The sequence below is a fragment of the Peromyscus eremicus genome, chromosome 14 (assembly GCF_949786415.1).
Source record: "Peromyscus eremicus chromosome 14, PerEre_H2_v1, whole genome shotgun sequence".
Taxonomy (NCBI): Eukaryota; Metazoa; Chordata; class Mammalia; order Rodentia; family Cricetidae; genus Peromyscus; species Peromyscus eremicus.
Window position 1 is genome coordinate 77,106,209 of NC_081430.1, and position 26,273 is coordinate 77,132,481.

The 26,273-nt window shown below is 44.1% G+C and overlaps 1 protein-coding gene across 3 annotated transcripts; it reads right to left on the reverse strand.

Moving 5' to 3' along the window:
- Positions 1–107: 107 nt before the first annotated feature.
- Positions 108–19,466, reverse strand: Rdh11 (retinol dehydrogenase 11). Of its 3 annotated transcripts, none has more exons than XM_059279360.1 (8): positions 19,356–19,466; positions 15,506–15,624; positions 14,982–15,137; positions 12,420–12,524; positions 11,139–11,348; positions 8,906–9,095; positions 2,213–2,314; positions 108–523 (listed from the first exon to the last, which is right to left on the reverse strand). In XM_059279360.1, the coding sequence occupies exons 1-8, from the start codon at positions 19,448–19,450 to the stop codon at positions 409–411; spliced, it is 1,092 nt and encodes a 363-aa protein (XP_059135343.1). In that variant the 5' UTR covers positions 19,451–19,466; the 3' UTR covers positions 108–408. The 3 variants fall into 3 exon arrangements, with proteins under 3 accessions (XP_059135343.1, XP_059135344.1, XP_059135345.1); XM_059279361.1 differs by lacking the exon at positions 19,356–19,466 and adding an exon at positions 18,917–19,349; XM_059279362.1 differs by lacking the exon at positions 108–523 and having other exon boundaries at positions 1,617–2,314.
- Between the last annotated feature and the right edge of the window lie 6,807 nt (positions 19,467–26,273).

Genomic DNA, 26,273 nt, shown 5'->3' on the forward strand with positions numbered 1-26,273 from the left:
GTTTTCTTTAAACTACAATTAAACTTTGTTTTAAGTCTTACAGTTATAATCTGGAACTAAAAACATGATAATTGAAAACAATCTTTTATTTTCATTGACAGTTGAATATAAAGTAAAATATTAATTCAGTTATTTGCTGCATTACCAAAAGTTTTCCAATTTCCCCATAAACTCATTTTTAAGTATATAGTTTAATGGTCAGAAAAAAACCACCAAAATTATTAATTTACAGATATTAGAAGTTAAAGATTGTGGTCCTATCAGTCTTACCTATTCAAGTTAAAATGTAATTGTCAGCCCAAGAAGATGGCAAATGCTCTTACAATAACATCCTCCAAACAAGTGATGGGACACGAGGAGGAATTCCTGACTCCCTTTGCGGTAAAGCTCTCCAATGAAGCACAGACTCTAAGTCAGTGGAAGCGATCTCTGCTTTCTTTCGCAGTGCTGGGATCCAACCCAGAGCCTCACACATGCCAGGAAAGCACTCGACTCCATTCCCGAGATCGACATCTTTCTTTTCCTTAACAAAATGATTCATGTGTGAGTGCCTGAATGTGCACCTGTGCACCACATCTGCACAGTGCACCACATCTGCACAGTGCGCCACATCTGTACAGTGCCCATGGAGGTAGACAAAGGTGTGGGATCCTCTAGAACTGAGGCTAGAGATGGGTGGGAGCTGCCATGTAGGTCCTAGGAATTGAACCAGGGTCCTCTGGAACAGCAGTCATCTCATCTCTTCACCCCCCACCCCAAATTAACACCTTAATATTGTTAAGCTAGTATAAAGATATGCTCTGAGAGATTATATATTGACTATAATTACCAGTGTCAGTCCTTAGGATAAATTTTCTAAATAAAGACTTGTTAATTTTTCACTCTTGTGCTTTGGACTTTTTCTTCACACACATACACACACACACAGAGTGAGCATTGTTTCTTTGTTTGTTTCTTTTTTTTTTCTTTTGGTTTTTTGAGACAGGGTTTCTCTGTGTAGTTTTGGTGCCTGTCCTGGATCTCGCTCTGTAGACCAGGCTGGTCTCGAACTCACAGAGATCTGCCTGCCTCTGCCTCCCGAGTGCTGGGATTAAAGGTGTGCGCCACCACCGCCCGGCCGATAGTGAGCTTTCTATAGCTGTCTATTACTGTTTTTCAGTTGTGGTTTTAGATTCCTAACTGATCCCTTCCTATCATGGATTACCTCCCAGGATTTTTCTTTTTTTTAACTTCTTCCCTGCCGCATCTGTGCTTCTCAGTGACTGATTACAACATGTACAGTGTCTCCCTCTCTTTGCAGCCACACTCGTTAGTATCAAAGACTCCACGTGGGTTTGCTCCACCTCTGGTCATTTGTCTAAACTATAGTCTGACTTAGGACTTTTCGTTTGTAGCTGCTGTGAATGTTGTGGAAACACTCTCGATTGCATGAATGCACAAGGAGATACACAAAGCCAGCACGGTGATGATGAAAAGGCCTTGCCTTTTCTGTTTCCTAAGAGAAACAAACGTACAAAAAAGAGGCCTCTATGGGTCTGGAGTCAGTAACTGAAGCCAAGTGACCTATCTTCTCAACGCTTCATTACCTCCTCACTGGGCTGAGAAACAGTGGGAAATGACAGTTGGACTTTATTTTTATTTCTGCCCTTCAAATTCCACAAACTTCTTAGAGAAGGAAGCTCATCTGTGATCTGGACATGGGAAAGTGTTTCAGTAGCAAATGCTTCAGACTGCCAGATTTAGTGAAGACTTTCCTCGAAGTATCCAGACGTTGGGGCCACAAAGGCTTGCTCTTGAGCCAAGTCACTGGACTCCGGAGGTTCAGCTGGGGTTGCAATGGAGCTCTTCAAGGGAAGTTTGGTTGGCTGGGAGGAGCTATAGCTAATCCATATTGCCATGCACCAATCCTTCTAGGGCTTCCATTCTCCTAGGAATGGGTTTCCAAAGGAAACCAGGAGCTGCGTAAGTCATTTGAGGGTCCTCTGTCTTAGTGCGTGATAGATAGCACTAGAAATGTCAGCAGGTGCAGGAACAAAGTAAGTCAGTACAAACTCAAAACGTTTCCAGGAACCTGGCAGTGTACTGGGATTTAACTGGATGGACACCAAGCAGGCAAGGCTCGAAGTTCTGCTCTTCATGCTCAAGGTTTTGGCCCCTTTGAAGGACAACCATCATCTCTTCCAATCTTCTTTGAGTCCAAACCACCACTTACCAATCCGTAGGGAGGCCCAGCAGGTCACAGCTGACATCCCACAGCCGCCTGGCTATTGTCTCATTACGAGCTTGGCCGGAGACCCATGTCAAGTGACAATCACTGGAAGGGAAACAGAGATTTGAACAGAGGGTTAAGAATAGAATTTGTGCTGGGTGATGGTGGCACACGCCTTTGATCCCAGCACTCGAGAGGCAGAGGCAGGTGGATCTCTGTGAGTTTGAGTCTACATTACTAGTTCCAGGACAGCCAGGGCTACACAAAGAAACCCTATCTCGAAACACCCCCCCCCAAAAAAAAAGAGAATGGAATTTGATTTTTGCCTAGAATAAAAAATATGACAGGAAAGCAGTCTAGTGTTCACAGGCCCTCAGGTACTTCACAGGGACAGTGCTGTCCCACTCATTCTCTGATCCTTCTGTTGGTTTGCATCCCTCTATGTAGCCCAGGCTGGCCTGGAACACTTGCTCTGTGGCCCAGCCTGACTTCAAACTCATGATCTGTCTGCCTCTATGCCCTCCCCTGAAATGCTAGGATTATAGGTATTATGCCACCACATCCAACCTATTCTCCAGTCTTTCCCCCAAGAAAATATTTCTATCTTCTCCCTATACCATCTCTAATCAGAATGCTTTGTCTGTTATACAATGTGGATCAGTGCCTCCCTGACACCTGGACAGCTCCATCTACTTGGAATGAGGCCGCAAGGTCTACCCTTCAAGGCCTCAGACAGTGTGCAGGAGCTAAGGTCGCGCTCTTCACAGTGGCTGCAGAAGGCATCGGTACAGGAGTGAAGAAGGTTGGGGAGCTTAGCTCAGTGGTTGAGCACTGCCTGTCACAAGGGGACCTGGGCAGGAGTGAGAGGAAGCCACTTTCATAGTACCAAACCCACTCTGTAATAATGGCAATAATACCGATCTTGATGGTTCTGGCCAACACTGTTGTGTTGAGGACACAGCCATAACTCTGTAGGACAGGTATCCAAGCTTTGTATCAAGGACAATTCTTTTTTTTTTTTTTTTTTTTGGTTTTTCGAGACAGGGTTTCTCTGTGTAGTTTTGCGCCTATCCTAGAACTCACTTTGTAGACCAGACTGGCCTTGAACTCACAGAGATCCGCCTGGCTCTGCCTCCCGAGTGCTAGGATTAAAGGCGTGCACCACCACTGCCCGGCAAGGACAATTCTTTTAGTCATTTAAAATTCTCTGCATCTAGTACATTTTGTGTGTGCATATATGTGTGTGTATGTGTGTGCATACTCATGTGCATGTGTATACATGTCAAGTGTGTATTCATGTATGTGGAAGGCAGAGGTTGACGTCAAATGACTTCCTCAATCTACCTTATTTTTAGGACAGGGTCACTCACTGAACTAGAGGTCACCAATTCAGCTAGACTGGCTGGCCCTCAAGCCTCAGAGATCTTCCTGTCTCTTCCTCCCAGTGGGATTACAGGTGTGTACCACTGCACTTGACTTTTCTGTGGGTTCTGGTGAATGATCTTAGGTCCTCATATGAGATGCGCTAGTTAAATGAGAATCGTTTTATCCAACGATCCTGCAAGAAATGCTGGTGGGAACACCGAGCAAAGTAACTCTGGACAAACCCAAAGTGTTTACCAACTGAGCAACCGCCTTGTCCCCTCTAGTACATCCTCATGCTGGGATCGTCCTTGTCCTTTGTCCCTGCTTTGTCCTCCTGGGCAGTGGTTCTCAATCAGGGGTGACATCCCTCCCAAGGAAACTTGGTAATATCTGACTATGGTTGTGGTTTTCACAATGGACAGCGGTCTACCAGCATCTAGCAGGGGGAAGGCGGGCTGCCAAAGATCTTACTGTGCACGGGGCAGCCTCCCACAAGAAAGAACAAGCGTTGCAGCTCAGAAACTCTGCTTTACATTTAAACTTTGTTTGCAGTTAGAAAGGACTCCTCTGAGGACAGCTGACCTCCCCATATCACCAAGAGTGAGCAACTCCATCCTCATCCCTACAGTTATAGGAGGTTCAAAGCCTTACCCAGCAAGACTTCCTCCCCAACACAGGCATAAATAGAATCAGAAGTTCTTTCAACTTGCAAGGTTGGCCACAGGTAAGTAGGCATTTGTGTTGTTCTCCAGGACCTAGCCACTCCTCTCTGAACTGTGCATCTCTGTGAACCCTTCCTCCATTTTGTCAGCTACTTGGTCACAGCAAGGAGGAAAGTCACTAACATGGGCCTTTATATTGTGTCACATTAAAAAATTAACTGAATGGATCTTAGCCCTCACTGTAATATTAATGCTATAAAATGGTTAGAAGTAAATACAGTACAGTAGTATATACTTGTGACCTCAGATTAGGCAATGGTTTCTTGGATATGACACCAAAAACCCATCTGACAAAGAAAAAAGATAAATTGGACTTAGTCAAAATTAAAATTAAATATTTAGATTAGGGATGTAGCTCAGTGACTAAAGCTCTGGGTTCAATCCTAGCAAAACACACACACACACACACACACACACACACACACACACACACACGCCATAAGTTAAATGTGTTTAAGACTCAAAGGATACCATTAAAAAAGGTGAAACGCCGGGCGGTGGTGGCGCACGCCTTTAATCCCAGCACTCGGGAGGCAGAGCCAGGCGGATCTCTGTGAGTTCGAGGCCAGCCTGGGCTACCAAGTGAGTTCCAGGAAAGGTGCAAAGCTACACAGAGAAACCCTGTCTCGAAAAACCAAAAAAAAAAAAAAAAAAAAAAAAAAAGTGAAATGATAATTCACAAAATATGAAAATGAAAATATATATGTAAATCATATATCTGATAAAGGACTTCTATCTAGATTATAAAGAACACCAAACAATTAAAAACAAAACAAACAAACAAAAAAAAAACCCTAAGTTAAAAGTTGGTCGAAGAGTTGAAAAGACAGTTCTCCAACAAGGATGCACAAATGGACAGAGCACACAAAAACGCTCAACAACGGCAGCAGGGAAGGGACACGGACAAGCTTCTGTTGCATATGCACCGGGATGGCTAAGACGAGGAGGTGGGACAAGTGTCCACGACTGTGGAGAAACCAAAACTGTCATACACTGCCAGTGGCGGGCAAAATACGACAGCCACCTGGAAAAGGCTGGTAGTTCCTCGGCAGTTAACTCAGAAATTCCTCTACGAACCAGAAGGAATGTCCATACGAAAATTTCTGCATGGGCCAGGTATGGTGGTATATGTCTTTAATTCAAGTATTCAGGAGGCGGAGGCAGGAGGATCATAAGTTCAAGGCCCACCTGGGTTACTTAGCAAGTTCAAGGCCAGCCAAAATACAGAGTGAAAACCTGTCTCACAAACAAACACAAAACCAAAAAACAGAGCTGGGACATTGTAGCTCACACCTATAATCCCAGCGTTTGGGAAGCTGAGACAGGAGGACTGCCACAAGTTCCAGGCCAGCCCCATCTGAAAAGCTAAAATGAAAGCAAGCAAATAATAATAGTAAAATAAAAATGATATGAATGTTTATAGTATTATGTAAATAGTCAGAAAGCAGAATAGTATGTTCATTTTATGCATGATATATGATGCTGTGTCCATACAATGAAATATTCTTTGTAATTAAAAAGTGATTAAATAATGACATATGTTTGGGCATGGATGAAACTTGAAAACATTAGGGTAAGTGAAAGAAGACACAGAGGATTCTAGTTGTATGATTCTATTTATAGAGAACATCCAGAACAGGCAAATCCTTAGAGATAGAAAGTAGATTAGTAAACCCAGGCCGAGGGAATAGCCACTAAAATAGCCAAGGCCTCAACTAAAACAGACTTCTATGCTCGCTTCTAGGTACTGATCTACATGACTGCTGCTAGGTCAAATGAAGTAAAAGTAATGTCCACAGCATGTGCTAGTGCGCACCTGCAATCCGAGCATCTGGGAATTAGAAGCAGGAGGATTAGGAATTCAAGGCCAGCCTCATCTATAGAGTGAGTTTCAGGCCAGCGTGAGCTACAAAAGACCATGCCTCAAAATAAATAAATAAATAAATAAATAAATAAATAAATAAATAAATAAATAAATAAATAAGAGGCCGATGTGGTGATGCACACCTTTAATCCCAGCACTGTGGGAGGTAGAGGCCTCTGTTTAAGGTCAGCCTGGTCTACATAGCAAGTTTTAGGACAGCCAAGGCTGTCCTAAAGTGAGACCATGTCTAAAAAAAAAAAATCATTCCAATGCACAGAGCTATGTATTTGTCTAGTGTATGGTGCTCTTATAGTTTATATAGTTCTTAAACTTCAGATCCTCATTTCCCACTATCTGCTGCACATTGTGTGGCATGCGGATATCACATACGAGACACATACAGTCTCAACTGTCACTTCAACTAACTATCCATTTCATTTTTAATTTTTTTGGCAATAGCAAGCTTACCCTCCTACCCAACTTGTCCTCTTTGGAGAGTGAATAGGAAACAGTGGAATTAAGACTCGACAGTTGGTGTCACACCCTCCCAAAACAGTTCCCGGTGGGGTGTGTCAGACAGCGGAGTTGTCATTGACCATTCCAATGGTCCTGCGGTCTTCTCTGTAGACGTAGAGCTATCATCCCCTCTAACACTGTGGTACATTTCCTTCTGCCTTGTCACCCAGACTCCATGCCCACTGCCTTGGAATTCAAGATCTTTAAGTCACATGTACTCTTTTCCCATAATGTTTCTCGGTTCTTGTTCTCATCAGCCTCCTAGTACCACGGCTGTGAAACTGGGTTACCAAATCCTCCTCCAGCCCCACACTCATAGGCACCCACTAAAATTCAGACCTCTCCCTTGTAAACTTCGTTTTCATTCCAGTTCTCATTACTTGAAACTCTGTGTCTTACTGGGTTACTTGTTCATTCATTTATTTAAAAAAAGCTTTCTCTTTTCTTTTACTTCCCCTAAAGCACAGATCAGATTCTGTCTCTCTGTTGAACCAACTTCTAGGGCTCCTCCCCAAGTCTGGCATTATTAGCTTTTATCATCTGCTTACTCATCTTTCCAACCTAATACTATCCACAGCCTCTTCTCAAAAATGTAGATTATTTCAACAATATCTTGAAGGTGGAGGTAAAACACGTTAGAAGTTTGATCTATGTTTTCTTACTATTTTCTTACTAAAAATATGGTGACAGGCTGAGGATGGGGATGGGGCAGGTTTGGCCATGGTTATTGACAGCTGAGGCTGGACAGCGGGTATAGATGGGATTAATATGCTATTTATTCTACGTGCGCATATGTTCAAAACATTCCATGATAAAAGTTGAGGCAGACGCCTTTAATCCCAGCACTTGGGAGGCAGAGGCAGGTGGGTCTTTGTGAGTTCGAGGCCAGCCTGGTCTACAGAGCGAGATCCAGGAAAGGCGCAAAGCTACACAGAGAAACCCTGTCTCGAAAAACCAAAAAAAAAAAAACAAAAAAGTTGAGGCAGAAGCAGACAGATTGTGAATTTGGGGTCAGTTTGGGCTAAACAGAAAGACTGTGTCTCAAAAAATAAGTAAGTAAATAGAAAATAGGACTGGGGGATTACCTTAGTTGGTAAAGTGTATACATGCCTTGCAAGCATAAGGACTCATGTGAAAAAAAAAAAAAAAGCCAGATGTGGTGGTACGTGCTTATAATCCCAGGGCTGGGGGATTGAGACAGGTGGGTTCCTGGGGTTCACTGGCCAGTTAGTCTACCTTGGCATGTCTCAAGCTAAAGAGAAATCTTGTCATTCTGTGTCCCAGCCTCTTCAAAAGGTGGATGGCCTGAAGCTATCCTCTGGTTTCCACATGTACTGACACACATGTACCTTTACACACACTAACATGCATACAACACACCCAAAAAAACAAAACAGGGGAGGGGATATAGCAAAGATAGAGCACTTGTCTTAACATTGCAAGAGGCCCTGGTTTCCATTCCCAGCACTGAGAAAATAATAAAACAAAATGGAAGGGAATCTATTGACACTATTTCAATCTTGAAGATAATAGAGAAATACAGATTAAAAACAAAAGAGAAGTTGGGGTCCAAACTTTCCAAAGGAGGAAAACAGGATTGACATGAGAGAGAAAGAGAGAACAGAAACAGAGAAAACATAATTATTACTATAAAAGATAGTATAAAGATAAAGTTAAACCTAGCAGGTATACAAAAATGTGAACAGGCACCGGGCGGTGGTGGCACACACCTTTAATCCCAGCACTCGGGAGTTCGAGGCCAGCCTGGTCTACAAAGCGAGTTCCAGGAAAGGCACAAAGCTACACAGAGAAACCCTGTCTCGGAGGAAAAAAAAAATGTGAACAGGCCAATTCTATTAAAAGAAAAATCTTAGAGTCAAAGGACAAAAGTTATTTTAAGAAATGTACTTAGATTTTGTAAAATGTACTGTTATTTTCATAAGTATGAGTATTTATTTATCTGCCTGTAATGTCTGTGCACATGTCCATGCCTGGTGCCCCTGGTGGCCAGAAGAGAGTGTCAGATTCCCAGGAACTAGAGTTATGGACAGTTGTAACTGGGTGTGGAGAACGGAACCCAGGACCTCTGGAAGAGCAGCCTGTGCTGACACAGTCTCGGCTCCAACTCTGGGAAATACACTTTATACAAAAGCACATAACACACCAGACAAACCCAAGTTTTCCCCTTAAGCAATAACAACTCATTTCCAAAGACAGATACATTCATACCTGAAGTGACTGCCACTTAGGCTCTCAAGACCTTCTGTTAAGGCACAGTACAGGCTTGTCTGGGCTCCCTGCTGAGGGGTCTTGATGAAAAGGAAGAAAAGCTGCCATATCCATCTCATAAACAACGAGTGCCGAGTCAATTCAGAATGGACTGTGCCAGGGTGGACAGAATACGTTGTCACTCCAGAGCCTGGTGCAGGCGGGTGTCATGTCAAGAAGAAAGATAAGACTCGATTTTACCAACTAGCCAAAGAGAGCAAGGCATGGAAAGACACATAAGACCCCCCTCACCACAAAAATCTACACTTGTGGTAACATCACACGTCTTACAATTTTATGATGCTCATGCTTTTTTTTTTTTTTTTTTTTTTTTTTGAAATAGGGTTTTCTTTTGTAGCTCTGGCTATTCTGGAACTCACTCTATAGACCAGGCTAGCCTCAGACTCAAGAGATTGTCCTGCCTCCTGAGTGCTGGGATTAAAGGCGTATGCTACCACTGCCTGGCTGATGCTGACGCTTTTTAAAAAGATTTATTTCTATTTTATTTTGCATATATGTGTATATGCCCTGTGTGTGGGTGCATGAAAAGGCCAGAAGATACCCTGGAGCTGGAGTTATAGGCAGGGACTGAACTTGGATCCTCTGGAAGAGCAGCAAGAACTCTTAACTGCTGTATTTATAAATCTACACCCCAAATTGTTCCTTTGAATGGGGGTAAATTTGTATGGATTACATGGAAAGACCATTGAGCTCTTGTTAGAGTTGTAGTGCCTCATGTATGACATACACAGAGAAGAAAACGCTTGGGAAAATGACTGGCAGCTGCCAACAGTGGTAACTGGAAGGATGGGGATGAATGGAGGCTTTTTGTCTTTAGTGTACATCTAAACTATCTGAACTTCTTTACAGTGAGTGCTATTCACACAGAACTAGAGTGACTTTACATGTGTGGCTTATACAAACACTTGTTAATCTCTCTCCCCCATTAGATGTAAGCCAAGTCAAGGAAGTACCTGAGCCTGTCTTGTCCTGTGCTTCATCCCCAAACCCTAACTAGGACACGGGATGCACGTCTGTGGGATGGATGATGGATCTTCCCTGGCATCAGGGTTCCTGTATCATACCACTATTTTCCACTAAATCATCACAACTGCTAGGGTCCCTCACTGGCGTACACTCTGCTTTTACCTAACTCTCACCCTGGATGCAGGTCTCTACCTCTGGGTCATCTTAACTTCCTAGTCGGCCCTTGGTGGTTCTTACTATCGTTTCTCCTGACCCATCCTGGGCTGACAAAGGATGCCTAGCCCTGGGCACAGACTCGGCATCGGGGCTGAGCTGACCACTGGATTCCTTCTTCTCATCCTTCCTACTTTGCCGCGGTCCGTGTGGTCTGATTACTGCTTCAACGGTGGGGCTCTAGCTCCTGATTCCTCGAGCTTGAATTCTGTCTGGCTCAACTCCTAGCACTGCCCACCCTAGATTCCCTTTCTCTTTATCAGAAATGCACAGTAGACGATGCTAACGACCTCTGTTTACTTATGACTAGAGATTCCCCTTCTCAAGCATATTTTCCCTTTTATTTTTAAAAAGTTATTTTTTTGTTATGAGTGTTTTGCCTGCAGGTATGTACCCCACATGTGTGTCTGGTACCCAAGGAGGTCAGAAGAAGGGATCAGATCTCCTGGAACTACAATTGTGGATGGTTGAGCCACCATGTGGCTGCTGGGTCCTTTACAAAAGCAACAAGTGCTGTGGACTGCTAAGCCATCTCTCCAGCCCCTTATTTGACCTTTGCTATTAGAGCGATGCCCGTGTCCACCAATCCCAGTACATGTATCATACTAATGTCCGTTATTAAGTTCCATTTCACTTATCACTAGAAGTGAGAAACTCTGACTTTCTTGTGAGGACAGACTGGATTCTGACAGCAACCCAGGAAGTAGTCCAAACTGTACCTAGGAGGAACTAAATCTTGGAAATGTCAGTAACTTGCTGCAGGCCACACAGCAGTAAGCAGTGGGGCCAAGTCTTCAGATTCAAAGTCAGAATTTCCCTGACCCCAGCCAGCCACCTCCAATAGTCAGTGTGGGCGACTTACAAAACCATACCGTTATACTCATGGAAGCGGCTTCTGTCTAGGTGATGGGCTCTGGAAAAGAGTCCCCACCTTGTGGCTTTTCACTATTTCCCACTCACTCTTGCCTCCCATACTGCTCACTCCCACACTCACCTTTCAGCCTCCTGGCCAGTTCCTGAGTGAAGAGAATGTTGGCTAATTTGCTGTGGCAATAAGCAAGACCTGCACTGTAGAACTTCTCCCCCTGCAGGTTATGGAAGTGGATCCTTCCCAGATGATGTGCCAAGGAAGACACATTGACTATCCTTGATGGGCCTGATTCCTTCAGTTTTTCTAGCAGCAAATGGGTCAAGAGGAAGTGACCTGTCAGGAGAAAGCAGGGTTATCAGAGTTGTTCAGCACCCGGGTGGGGTAAGCAGCACAGTGGCCAGCAGAGTTCAGCTCTGTGAGAGGTGAGGTGGCACTCGGGAACGAGGCCCACCGCTGCAACTTTCCATTGTAAATTAGAGAACAAGTTCAGATGGGGAATTAAGGAAATAGAAGCAGCCAAAGGCACGAGACACCCTTACACAAGGCAGCTCTGTGCTGCGGATATGAATCCTGTTTCATGTCAAGAAATACATATACTAAATACCAAGGGATCTGATGCTTTCTTTCCGCTTCTACAGACACATACATACATGCAGCATACACCCACACAGAAATACACATATGTGTATGTATGTATGTATGTATGTATGTATGTATGTATATGGCCTGAGCAGGCCACTCTTGGAGAGCAGACAGCAGCCCACACTCAGGAGGCTGAGGCAGAAAGATCACGAGCTGGAGGGTAATCTGGGCTACATAGCAAGACCTTGTCCCCCAACAAATGAACACGAAAAGAACATGGCCTCCACCTGATGCTGACCATAAAGATTATTCATAAGAATGGCAACATATCCCTCAATCTAATCAAGCCATTCAACTCTACCCCCAACAGAAGCCAAATTGGAATCACAGATTTAAAAAGTAGTTAAGAGTGCTTGCTGCTCTTCCAGAGGACCCGTCTGGTTCCCAGCACCCATATGTGGAGGCTCACAACCACCTGGAACTCCAGCTCCCAGGGGATCTGATGCTTTCTTTCCGCTTCTACAGACACATACATACATGCAGCATACACCCACACAGAAATATACATATGTGTGTATATATGTATGTATGTATGTATGTATGTATGTATGTATATGTGTATGTATGTACAGTAGGCAGAACTTGGAGCAGGCCTCAGGGCTGGTTAGCCCTCAGCTTTCAGGCAGTTCTCAACTATTATGCATGCATGGTTGATTATAGCCCTGAGCCCCAATGATTCCACAGAGAAGGTTCGATCTGACCCCAAATGTTCCGGGAGAGTTTAGGTCCCCTCTGGCTTTGGACTGAGGAGAGACTTCTCACCCAGGTGGTTGACTCCAATGTGCATCTCAAAGCCATCTGCCGTCTTAGAGTAGGGACACATCATCACTCCTGCATTGTTGATCAGAATGTGGAGCTGCTTTTCCTCTGCAGGAAGAGAAAACAGCCATGGCTTTCATGTCTCGGAAATGGTCCTCACAACCCAGGCCTAGGCCTCCAAGGAGGAGGAACAAAAGCAGGGGTGTAAGACTCCACCTTCTCCCTATATCCCCTCCTGCTACTTTGTATTGGTTTTCCATCTCCCCTTTCAGTTTGTTATTGTTTTTTATTGTAAGACTAGGGCTGATCTCACACACTTTTACAGGGCAAAATTCTATTTCCCACCACTGAATAGTTATGCCCAGGCTCTCCAAAAGCTCCTTACTCAATGTCTTCGGGGGAAGTGTTCTGTCCATCTCTCCTGACAGAAAGACTTCCCAAGCTGAATGGGAAGATGTAGAAGTCCGCAGGAAAAGGATGCTCCGTAAGCACTGATACGTCTAGGATTTGGGCCCCCAAAGAAACCTGCTACCTCTCTCTTGTAGTTCATTTCCTGTGTGATTTGTAGTTCATGACTGTAAACTCCTATGGTGGAAGCTGCCTGCCTTAAGCAGTCTAGATCCCTGGGTGATGGGGGCGTGGGGCATACCCGAACAGCACTCTTGGGTCTACTTTTGGTGAAATACCCACAGCTTTCTAAACAACGTTACTGCATTTGTTTATTTGAGTGAGAGAGAATACATGACATGGAGCATGTGTACAATCAGAGGACAACTTGTGGGAGTTAGTTCTCTCCCTTCACCATGTGGAAGCAGACACCTTTACCTGCTGAGCCATCTTGCTGGCCCCACAGGTTTTTAAATTAAGATGCTACAACGCTTAGTAGAATGACTTCACGATATCAGCTTGGATTCTAATTTCTTGCAGATCACCACCCTTCCTTCCTTCATCGATCCAGATCTAAGTGTGTGTTTGAATGAGACGTCCCCCATAAATCTCAGGCACTTGAATACTTGGTCTCCAGTTGGTAGCTTTTTGGAGAGAATTAGGCAGTGTGGCCTTGCTGGAGGAAGTATGTCACTGGGGACAGGTCTTGAGGTTTCAAAAGACTCATGCCATTCCCAGGACACTTTCTGTGTCCTGGTTATAGTTCAAGATGTGAGCTCTCAGCTGTTCCCGCTGCCATGCCTTTGCTCTGTAATCATGAACTCTAAACTTCCGGAACTGTAAACCCAATTAAGTGCTTTCTATTGTAAGTTGACTTGGTCATAGTATCTTATCACAGCAAAAGAAAGGTACCCAATATACTAAGAAAGAGTAAGCTGCTTTATTATGGCCCCAAGGTGGTAGCCAGGGTTTTGTTTTTCTTGTTAGTACTTATATCAAGGCCCAAATGGCTCTCTATGAATCTCAACCTTTTATACAGCTCCAGCTCTCAAAGGCCTGAGGCCTCATCGCTTTCCTATCCCAGCATGGATGTTTATGACAGACCCTACCAAGTCCAGCCCACATTGAGTTCTGATGTTCCTGCTACAGTTTGACGTTAGCTCTTGCTCACAGTTGTGGGTTTGGGGCTCTGTGGTGGTTTGAATGAGAACGGCTCCCATAGGCTCATATATTTGAATACTTGATTACTAGTTGGTGAAACTCTTTGGGGAGGATTGGGAGGATTAGGAGGATTAGGAGGATTAGGTGTTGTTGGAGAAGGTATGTTACTGGGGGTGGACTTTGAGATTTCAAAAGCCCATACCATTCCCAATTAACTATTTCTGCCTTGCGGTTACAATCAGGATGTGATCTCTCAGCTACTGCTCCAGCACCATGCCTGCTTACCTGCTGCCATGATCCTCACTATGATGGTCATGGACTATAGCCTTCTGGAACTGTGAAATCCAAATTAAACTGTAGTAGAATATTATTTTAAGGTGTGTTACTTTTGTTTATGTTTCATTTGTTTAACTCTGTGAAGCTGTGTTACTGTGCCTGTCTAAAATAACAGATGGTCTAATAAAGAGCCGAACAGCTAATAGCAAGGCAGGAGAAAGGATAGGTGGGGCTGGCAGGCAGAGAGAATATACAGAGGGAGAAATCTGGAAAGGGAGAAGGAGAAGGAGCCAGAGAAGGGGAGGATATGAAGGGCCAGCCACCCAGCTACACAACCAGCAAGGCACGGAATACGAGTAAGAATTACAGAAGTACAAGAACAGGAAAAGCCCAGAGGCAAAGGTAGAGGAGATAAGTTAAGATAAGGAAAGCTGGTTAGAAATAAGCCAAGCTAAGGCTGGGCATTCATAAGTAATAATAAGCCTCCGTGTGTGAATTTATTTGGGAGCTGGGTGGTAAGCCCCCTAAAGAGCAAAAGAGCAAAAACCCCCTACAACATTAAACACTTTCTTTTCTAAGTTGCCTTGGTTATGGTGTCTCATCATGGCAATAGAAAAGTAACTAAGACAGGTTCTCTGTTTCTGCATCCTGAAGATGTCCCTTTGATCAGAATATATTGATATAATGATATAAATAAAATTATGTCCCAATAGTCATAATATAGTCTTTGTCTCCACTTACCAGCTAAGAAGTCTTTGGCAAAGGCTCGGATAGACTTGGTATCAGCTAGGTCCAGTTTCCGTACCAGGACCTGATTGTTCCCGGTGGTAGCTTGGATCTCGCTAGCCACCTGTTCCCCCTTTTGGACATCCCGGCAAGCTAAATACACACGGGCTCCTGTCAGCCAAACGAAGGAAAAATTGTCAGCTCTATTTTCAAGTGGTTTGAGAGACTGAACACAGATGCTGAATGTTCCTGATATTTTACAAAACAGCAATTTTGGTCCCTTACGTCACAACAGTGGTATATGAAGGAAATGAGCAAAGAAAAAAATAGAAGTGATATTTGTTATTTTTTAAGGTTTTTTTTGTTAAATGCCCATTATATGGAGAGCATCACACTAGATTCAGTCTATAAGAAGAAATTAACGAGGTGCTTGGAGTATTCTTACATTCAAAGTCTGGGAAGAAACAATGAATATGATAATCACTGCGAAGGGCAAAACATCAGCAGGGCAAGCTGGGAGCAGGCGCACTTGCACTTGCCTCTTTGGGCCAGGTCTTTGGCAGTCTCCTTCCCAATGCCTGTGTTTGCGCCAGTGACTATGACTACCTTTCCGGGAAGCTGGGCATTAGATGTACACACCCCACTGGACAGCATTTTCCTAGAATCAGAGGAAAACATATCAGTTCTTCATTACCCATTCCTGCTGAGGGCTCCTGCAACTCCGTCTGCCTTCCAATCCTAAGGCTGAGTTTGCTTTTATTTTTTCAATGTTACTCTTTTATAAGCTTAAGTTGAAAAGTGACAAGGCCAGCAAGATGGCGTAGCAGGTAACCATGCTCGCCTCCAAGCCTGTCAACATCAGTTCGGTCTCCAGGACCTACATGATGGAAAGTGAGAATTGACTCCTGGAAGTTGTCCTCTGACCTCCACGTATATGCCATGGTACACACATGTGCGCCTGCCCAACATACAATAAATACATATAAACAACAAATAAATGTTAAAAAAAGAAAAAGAAAGAAAGAAGACAGCCCTCTGTTCTTAAGCCAGGTCTAATCTTACCACTTAGGAGACAGAAGAATTGAGTTCAAGGCCAGCCTGGGCTACTAAGCAACTGTCTCAAAAAGGAAAACAAACAAAAATTTTATGCTCTTGTTTAAGGACAAAAAGTGATAGCATTTTAAAGACAAAAGTTAGATCTGGCTGGGCATGGTGACGCATGCCTTTGATCCCAGCACTTGGGAGGCAGAGGGATCTGTGTGTTCGAGGCCAGCCTGGTCTGCATAGTGAGTTCCAGGACAGCTAGGATGATGTAGAGATGCTGTCTCAAAAAACTAAAACAAAGTTCTATCTGCTCCCTGAAGCACAAGACCTGGCTGACTGATTGGTCAGGCACCTGACTTCAGTTTGAGTTCCCCATCAGGCATTTTTGGCTTAAGAAATCACAAGACGCCGGGCGGTGGTGGCACATGCCTTTAATCCCAGCACTTGGGAGGCAGAGGCAGGTGGGTCTCTGTGAGTTTGAGGCCAGCCTGGTCTACAGAGCGAGATCCAGGAAAGGCGCAAAGCTACACAGAGAAACCCTGACTCAAAAAACCAAAAAAAAAAAAAAGAAATCACAATACTCAAGTAGAAGAAATTTCATCTTTGTTCTGCCAATCTGTGACAAATGGCATTTTATAATCTTGAGAATGGGTAATCTAATTCAAAGATAAGCTTATGAATCTAGGTCAAAAATAAGAAAAAGATAACACATCATTCACACATTAAAAAAAACATTTAAGAATGAGACAGGGGCTGGAAAGACGGCTCAGTGGTTAAGAGCACTGACTGCCCTTTCAGAGGACCAGGGTTCGATTCCCAGCACAGACATGGTGGCTCACAGCTATATGCAACTCCAGTTCCAGGGGATCTGACACCCTCACCCAGACATACATACATGCAGGCAAAACACCAGTGCACATAAAATTAAAAAAAAAAACAAAAAAAAAAAACGCCAGAAGTATTGGTGCATACCTTAAAAAAAAGGTGGGGGAGGACAAGGGATTTAGCTTGGGGTAAAAGTATGTTCTTCTTAGCATGTCCAAAGCCCCAGGTTTGATTACTAAGGTCACACATTAATAATAGAATAATAAGCCAGGTGGTGGTGGTGGTGGTGGTGGTGGTGGTGGTGGTGGTGGTGGTGCACACCTTTAATCCCAGCACTAGGGAGGCAGAGCCAGGAGGATCTCTGTGAGTTCGAGGCCAGCTTGGTCTACAGAGTGAAATCCAGGACAGGCAGCAAAAACTGCAAAGAGAAACCCTGTCTCGAAAAACCAAAATAATAATAATAATAATAATAATAATAATAATAATAATAATGGCAGCAACAGAACAGAGTAACACAGAAAGCGTGAGGATTTGTGTCTAGTAGGAGTTCTTGGTCCTATGCTGTATGCTCTGCAGACTTTCCAACTGGGTGAGGCACAAACACAACCCTCAGGTTTTTCTTTTCTGTACAATCTTGGGACTAAAAGCATCCATTGACTAAAAGGTGTGTTTTGAAAGAGCATTTCAACCTGTTCCGTTGAACTTGCTAAATGCAAACAGCCACTGAGGCTACTGCTTAAGGCAAACTAACGGCCTGGTGCCAACTGAACCTCTGCTCAGGGGTCAGGCCTCTGTCTCTGTCTCTCACAGCCCTTCAGATTGAGCGTCAACACCGTCAAATCCTCAGGACCTGTGCTTGGTTCTTTCTCCGTAATCAGCAAAAACAAAAGATCCGATCAACTACGAAAGCCCAACTCTGGCCCCACTCCCACAAGCTCCAATGGGGATAATAAAGTCCTTAGAGGGTAGTCTTCTCAGAAACATCTCCCTGGACGGAGTTCTGGTTCAAGTCTTGGTTCAGATTCTATGTGGATATGAAGATCTATCTGGTGGTGGAAAGAAATCCATGTTTTCATCTGAGTACAAGGTCCACGTGTGCCTACTACATGTGGGATCCGTGAGTATTCAGAGAGAAAGGAAAACTACGAACGGAAGAAGGCCACCAGGGAGAGAAGGAAAAATAAAAAGAGAGGGAAGCCGGTCTTAATAAACCATTTACTACGGTAAGAAATGACAGGAGGATCGGGCACAGCCTCAGGTCGGAGGAGACGATTATTACTAGTCCACCGTCACTCCTGGTGACTTACTCGGAACCAATCAGTGGGCTGCCCCTGGTGTAGCGCGCCTCTGATTCTCCGGCGGTATATGGCCAGCTTTGGGCTGATCTGACACCTGGTCAAGAGACCATTTCGCCTTCCTTCACTCCGTCCTTCCTCTCCTGGTCTCTAGGAGTCTAATTCAGGCAAACACACACACACACACACACACACACCCTGCTCCAGCGGCAAAAGAAAGCAATCTCCCCTTTCAATTCTTCCTTTAACATCTGCAGGGAAGAGTGAATAAGAGTAAAGAGAGCATGCAGTGGGGCTACGGAAAAAACTCGCGTCGGGTTCAGATAGCAAAAAGGGCAAGCAAGCGCTCTCTACTACCTCAAGGGCTGAAAGCAAGCAGCTAGACAAAAGGTTGGTTCTAAGCGTGGGAGTAGAGGAAATAGCGTTGAGAGCTGCACCCCATGTTAGGGTCTGAAGCCCGCCATGCTGTCGGGCTTCCCCCAGCCAGAAGCAGGTGGTGCTGGAGGAAAAGTAGGCCAGAGGAGCAAAGCCGGATGCTGGCGACCCGGAGCCCGTTCACGACCACCTGGGGTCTGGCGTCTCTCCATGCCCACATTCAGGGCACCAGGATCTCGCCTGCAGTCCACTGAGCTCCAGATCCTGGCTATCTAAAGGACTCCTCGGGGAGTTTTCCTAGTCTTTTTTTTTTTTTTTTTTCTTTAAGGGGGGAAAAAAGGATGAGCTTCAGTGGGGATTCTTGCCCTCTCAAGAAGACTTGGCGACAAAAGGCAATACATTGGCACAGACCTGATTTTTGGCGTGGCCAGGTAGAGGATGAAGGGAAGACAGAGGAGCAGCAGGAGCACAAACATCTCAGCACCGCCGTAGCCCAGAGGAGGTTGATGCTCCAAAGCCGCTGGCCGACTATGGCTTCTCTTTCCTAGTCACACCCCTGAAGATTCAATTGCAACCGCCCAGGAGCAAAGCCCTCTGGGAAATGTAGTCCAGGATTTGGCGGCCGCCTAGCGGCGTACTTTCAGAATGATGCTTCCAAGCACTATTGAATAAACACAGTAATGGGGAGAGGCAGTATCCAAAGGCCTAGGTCCTGTGGGATCATTGAACCAGCCCTACTTCTGCCCTCTGGCCACTAGTGATGCTTTGGAAATCGCCCCAGTTTGCTTTTTTCCTGGAGCCCAAGTCCAGTGCTTTGCTCAATTTTCCCCAATCATGACTAGGAAATTACCATATTTTGTCCAGAGATAGCATCTGGTAAGTATTCTGAGGCCGATTACACAGGAAAGGAATCGTTAGTCTGACCGTTGGTGAGGTGGAAGGCATCCCTTCTCAGAGACTGCCTTGGTCCTATGGGAGCAAAGCATGTAAGACTTTCCCCTAGGGAATCACCGTAGCGCCTACTTTGAACCATGATGCTATCCATCATAGTTTCCCAAGTATTTGATCATTGCATGATAATAAAATAATAGTTGTTTTTTATGACTGTCACGTGTTAGTCCTCAAACTAGCAGCGGATTTCTCAGATTGGCACGGTTGGTTTTGCAAGTTTATGAAAATATTTAATCCTGTCTTGAACTAGGGCCAGTTAACATTTCTCTGGGATCAGGCAGGCTCCCTATTCAACCTTTCTTTCATCTGAGGTCTATTTTGTGGGGATGAACATGGATTAAGTTTTCACAAGTCATTATCTATCTGTGATTTCCCATCTACACTGGTAGTTTCTGGTTCTTTTGCTTAATTAATTTCCATTTGATTGGAAGACACTTGTTGCATGGCCAACTTGAAGCAATATGTTGTATAGCAACTGAGGAGGAGGTTCCTTTGCAAAAATACATATTCTGGGGCTGGAGATGGCTCAGCGGTTAAGAACACCGACTGCTCTTCCAGAGGACCCGGGTTCAATTCCCAGCACCCACATGGCAGCTCACAACTGTCTGTCACTCCAGGATTTGACACCCTCACACAGACAAACATACAGGCAAAAACAGCAATGCACATAAAATAAAAATAAAAAAAGAAAAAAAAATACATACTATACAGATTTAGCACCGGATTTCTCCAGGAATCATTAGTTTTTGTCACTTTGTCATTGTGCTGTTTAGTTTTTTTGGATAGCAGCTTGCAGCTCAATAAAAAAGCCTTTTATGTGCTCTGTTTTTTATTCATCTTGCAAAGGTTTCAGGCATTCCTACCGTGAACTGGATTGTGCTGAGGCCCAGAGGGGGCCAGGCAGACATAACCTCTGCCCTCCCCAGCTTAAAGGACGTCAGGGGAAGTCTTAAAGGAGGATTACCTTAAATCGATTGTGGGAAGGAGAATAGAGAAAGCTTTGGCAGTTGACAAAAAGCAGGGCTCTCCTGCTCTGGATATCAGTAAGAAAATGGCATTGGAGCTGAGGCCTCAGAAGAGGTCAGGATTAATGCAGTCAACACATAGGAGTTCACAGAGGAAAGAGACACCACACACACACACACACACACACACACACACACACATACACACACACCAAACGGTTCACAGAGCTCGGGAAAAGCAGGGCAGAGTGCAGAGGACTTGGGGGCAAGGAGGAGAGCCAGAAATGACACTTGTCAATGTTTATATAGGGCTTATTTATTATGTGCCAGATCAGGGCCAAGTCCTTTTTATTCTCCCTCTCTTTCTTTCTCCCCAACACCCCACTGCTAAATTGCCTCAGCTAACCTCAAATATATTAGCTCTTTTAGTTCTTAAAAAAAGCTTTTAGATTTATTTTATGTACATGAGTGTTTTGTCTGACTGTAGGTATGTATGCGATGTAGAGGAAAAATTAGTAGAGTCATTGTATCTAGGGTAAACATTAGAATGAAATAGTTGTTTTCACTGAATCTAAGCTAAACATATGAATGAATAGTTGTTTTCTAGAAGTACTTAAGTCTTGAAGAAATCATTGTGGAAAACAGTTTTCTGATATCTATAGCGTTATTTTTCTGAAGGAGCTTTATAGCCTTTGCATGACTTTGGTCACAGGACAGTCTTGGCACACCTGGAGTGTCTTGTATTATTGGGTATTGCAAAGAGTACACAATAAGGATCAAGGTTGCAGGGGTGTGTTGTTTTCCTTCAGAAAACATACAGATTAGGCCGGGCGGTGGTGGCGCACGCCTTTAATCCCAGAGCTCGGGAGGCAGAGCCAGGCAGATCTCTGTGAGTTCGAGGCCAGCCTGGTCTACAGAGCCACATCCAGGACAGGCACCAAAACTACACAGAGAAACCCTGTCTCGAAAAAAAAACCAAAAAACACAAACAAACAAACAACAACAAACATACAGATTAGATCAGGAGCTTTGTATGAGGAACTTGCTCTACCCAAAACACAACTTTGTGTAACAATCAATAAATACACCTTTGCCGGCTGTTTGGGGCTCAGTCAGTTCATAGGAACTGTTCCTCCCTGCTGTGACAGAGCCTGAATTGCATCTTGGAGGGACCCTCTTTCTTCAACAAACCCGAGCAACAAAGAACACCCAACAGCACAATGTGCATGCCTGGTGCTCAAGGAGGTCAGAAGAGGGCACTGGGTCCCCTGGAACTGGAAGTACTGACGGTTGTGAGCCACCATGTGGGTGCTGGGAACTCAACCCCGGTCCCCTGCAAGAGCAACAAGTGCTCTTAGCCACTGAACCGTGTCTTCAGCTCCAACTCTTTTCATTCTTTTTTGGGGTGGCTGACAACCGTCTAGGACTCCAGGTCCAGGAGATCCAATGCCCTCTTCTGGCCTCCTCAGGTATCAGGCACACACATGATGCGCAGACATGCATGAAATGAAATAAGAATTAAAAAGCGAAAACGTGGATTAAACTGAGTATGGTGGCACACGTTTTTAATCTCAGCACTCAGAAAGCTGAGGCAGTTGCATATCTATGAGTTCCAGGACAACCAGGGCTACACAGAGAGAACTTATCTCAAACTCCCCACAGCAGTAATAATAATAATAATAATAGGATGGGTCAGTTCCTTAGAGATACTGTTTCAGAGGAGAACCTGGAGGATCACTAAAGGAAGGAAACGGTGGTGGTGAGTGGGACTGAAAAAGGCCAGAGAATTGGAGATGTATCAGGTTTAATCTGCAGAGAGAGAGAGAGAGAGAGAGATGGAGGCCTGACTTTTAAAGTTTCAGAGGGAAGTTTACAGACTCTACCAAGGTCATTCGCTAATTTGAATTAATATTCTGTCATTCTGGTCAGCTGGGTCTGAAGAAACAGCCAGGATTAACAAGAGACCAGACAAATGAATCTTTGCATTACTGGGACAATGGTTAGCAGGAGCTAACCTAACCATTGGTGATGATTAAGTAGAGACCAGCATCACTGAGGTGAAATTTTCTGGGAAGTGTTTCTTGAGAGTCAGTACACAGAAGCTGTGTTCCAGAGGCGGCCAAGGTTGTACCTCATACTGGCAGCCAAACTTGGTAGTACGAGAGGCACCCAGGTGGTACTGGTTTTGAAGGCATGAAGAAGCCGTGGAGAACAGCTGAGGCCGGGAGCTAGGAGAGGCCCAGAGTAGCCACCGATGAAGGTGCAGCCTCAGGAGCAGCTGAAGGGCCCGGATTGAAGGAGTCATGCAGAGAAGATGAGGCTTGGCACCATGAAGTGAGCCTAGCGGAGGCTGTTGGTGAAAGTGCAGCCCAGTTGCCGCAGAAGGCCTCGGCATTTTGGAGATGCCAGGACCATGGGAGGACCACCAGGAACAGCAGCAGCAGTGGTGTGGAGCCACCTGAGCCTAGAAGACAAGCTGTGTGCGCTGCAGAGGGTGGAGGAGAAGTGACCCAAGGCCCTTGGAGGAGCCCACAAGACCGTAAGTGGAACCTAGACATTGGGCATTGAGTTATTTGCACTGTTAGGGTTTGGTTTTTGCTTTGTTCAGATCGTGACTGTGCCCTGGTTCTTCCCTCTTGAAGTGAGGAAATATTTATTTTTTTGATTTACAGAAGCCCACGGTTGAGACTGAATTTTTATTAAGATTTGTTTTTATTTCCTGTGTATCAATGTTTCGCCTATAAGTATGTCTGTGTACCAGATTCGTGTGATGTTCACAGGGTGTGGGGGGACAGAGAAGGGGGTGTGGATCCCCTGGCACTGAAGTTATAAACGGTTGTGAGTCATTATGTGGGTACTGGGATTTGAACCAGGTCTTCCAGAAGAGCAGCAACTATTCTTAAGTACTGAGCCATCTCTCCAGCCCTGAGAGACTGAATTTTAAAGTGTTTGATTTTTAATGACTGTGGGACTTTTAACGTTTGTAAAATGTTTTATGGTGTGATTTTGATGTTAATGTGTGATCTTGGTGGTGGACAAGAAAGGAATGGTTATGGTTAAACAGTGATATGTTTGTGTGTCAAGTTGACAAGAGGTCAATTGTCCTGGCTAGTTTATGCCAACTTGATAAATCTGAAAGGAGGGAACCTTAATTGAGAAAAGTCCTCTCTAAGATCCAGCTGTAAGGCATTTTTTTAATTGATGAGGGAGGGTCTAGTCCACGGTGGGTGGTGCCATCCCTGGGCTGGTGGTCCTGGATTCTATTAAAAAAAAAAAAAAAAAAAAAAAAAAGCAGGCTGAGCAAAGCCATGGGAGCAAGCCAGTAAGCAGCACCCCTCCATGGCTTCTGCATAGCTCCTACCTCCAGGATCCTGTCCTGACTTCCTTCAATGATGAGCATTGCTGTGAAAGTGTAAGCCAAACAAACCCCTTCTTCTTCAAGTTGCTTGAGTCATGGTGTTTCGATGCAGCAATACAAACCCTAACTAAGACAGATTTTTCTAGAATGTGGCTAAGTCTGGATCAAAGGGTAGTTTGAGCAGAGATATTTGCAAATCTATGTGTGTTGCATTATTCACAATAGCTAAGATTCTGAAGTGCTTAGGTGCCCAGGAACAGATGAATGGCTAAAGGAACTGTGGCTGTATTAGTTACTTTTTTACTGCTGTGATAAGACGCCATGACCAAAGCAACTTACACATGAAAGCATTTTATTAGGCTTACAGTTCCAGAGGATTAGAGTCCATAATGGTAGAGCAAAAGCATGGCAGCAGGAACAGCAAAGAGCTCACATCTCAAACCACAAACAAGAGGCAGAGAGCACACTGGGAATAGCATGAATCTTTTGAAACCTCAAAGCCCACCCCAGTGACACACCTCTTTCTATGAAGGCCACAACTCTTAATCCTTCCCAAACATTTCCACCATCTGGGGACCAAGTATTCAAATATACGAGCCGATGGAGCCAATTCTCATTTAAACCACCACAGTAATAGATAGACACAATGGAATTTTATTCAACTATACAGAAGAATGAAATTACGTCATTTTCTAGAAAATGGATGAAACTAAAGATCATCATGTTAAGTGAAATGAGCCAGGCTCAGAAAAGCAAATATCTCGTTTTTTTTTCCACATGCATAATCTAGATTTAAATATAAATATGGCAATACATATATATTATATGAATATAAGGAAGACTATGAAAGGGAAGAAGAGGCCTAAAGGAGGGCAGAGAGAGGAACAAGACAGAGTCCTCCCCAATGAGGGTGGGAGAGAAAAATAAAATAGTACATATCTCCTCTCTTATGGAATCTGGATTTAACTCTCCTCCTATCTACCTATCTAAGTATCCTATCTATGTACTTACTTGTATATCTATCTATCTACACACACACACCTAAGTATCCTATCTATGTACTTACTTGTATATCTATCTATCTATCTATCTATCTATCTATCTATCTACACACACACACACACACCTAAGTATCCTATCTATGTACTTACTTGTCTGTCTATCTATCTATCTATCTATCTATCTATCTATCTATCTATCTATCTATCAATCTAGCTGCACACACACACACACACACACAAGAAAGCATTGGGGAGAGAGTGAGGTGGGAGGAGGGATAGGAGAGATAGTAGAAGGGCTCATATTATAAAGGGTATGATAATATATGTGAAAATACTATAATGAACCCTATTATCTTATTTGCTAATTTAATAATTTGGAAGGGTAGTACAGGCAAGGGATGGCCACTAAGGTCAAAGGCACAGATAGAAACCTGGGAGAACATGATAGGCCTGGATTGCCAAGCTAGAGCTACATTTTTACATCAAGCAGTGAAGGGTTTAAACCAAAAAAAAAAAAAAAATGAGGCACAGAGGTCATGTTCTGTTTCATTCCCCCAAAAAAATACAATGCTCAACTCATCCCCCTAAAGAAATACAACGCTCAACTCATCCCCCACAACACTCAACACACCCATTTCTCCCTCCCAGACTTCTGAGTGTCAGACCTATGTTTCCCACCACCCAACAGCCTTTTTATCTGGATATCCTGGTCCTCTCCATGAGTTCCTTAGGTTGGGTGACTGGGACCATCCTTCTGTGTATCTATAGAGAGCCTGAAGGGTGTGCTGTTCAAGAGTATCTTTCACTTTGGATAGGTTGGGATCTGGCAAATCACCCCTCAGCAACTGTAATCCAACATCACATTCACTAATCCATGTTGTGGGATGGTCTGTATGTCAAATCTGTTGCTCTGATTGGTCAATAAATAAAACACTGATTGGCCAGTGGCCAGGCAGGAAGTATAGGTGGGACTAACAGAGAGGAGAATTGAGAGAACAGGAAACTGGGTGAGGGAGATACTGCCAGCCACCACCATGACAAGCAACATGTGAAGATGCCGGTAAGCCACGAGCCACGTGGCAAGATATAGATTTATAGAAATGAATTAATTTAAGATATAAGAACAGTTAGCAAGAAGCCTGCCACAACCATACAGTTTGTAAGCAATATAAGTCTCTGTGTTTACTTGGTTGGGTCTGAGCAGCTGTGGGACTGGCGGGTGAGAGAGATTTGCCCTGACCGTGGGCCAGGCAGGAAAAACTCTAGCTACAAATCCATACTGGTTAAGTGTTCAACTGATATTTGGAAAGAAATGAACAAGCTTATGGCCTAGGTGACAAACTGGCTTCCAGATAGAACTGATTTATAAATTACTATCATTCTCTTTCAAGTTTACATATAGGCATGGACTCAAGGTTAGCAAGATGTCATTAGTAAGGGACCTTTGTTTTATTGCTTAAGGTATTTATTTTGCAAATGTGAGTTAAGTAATA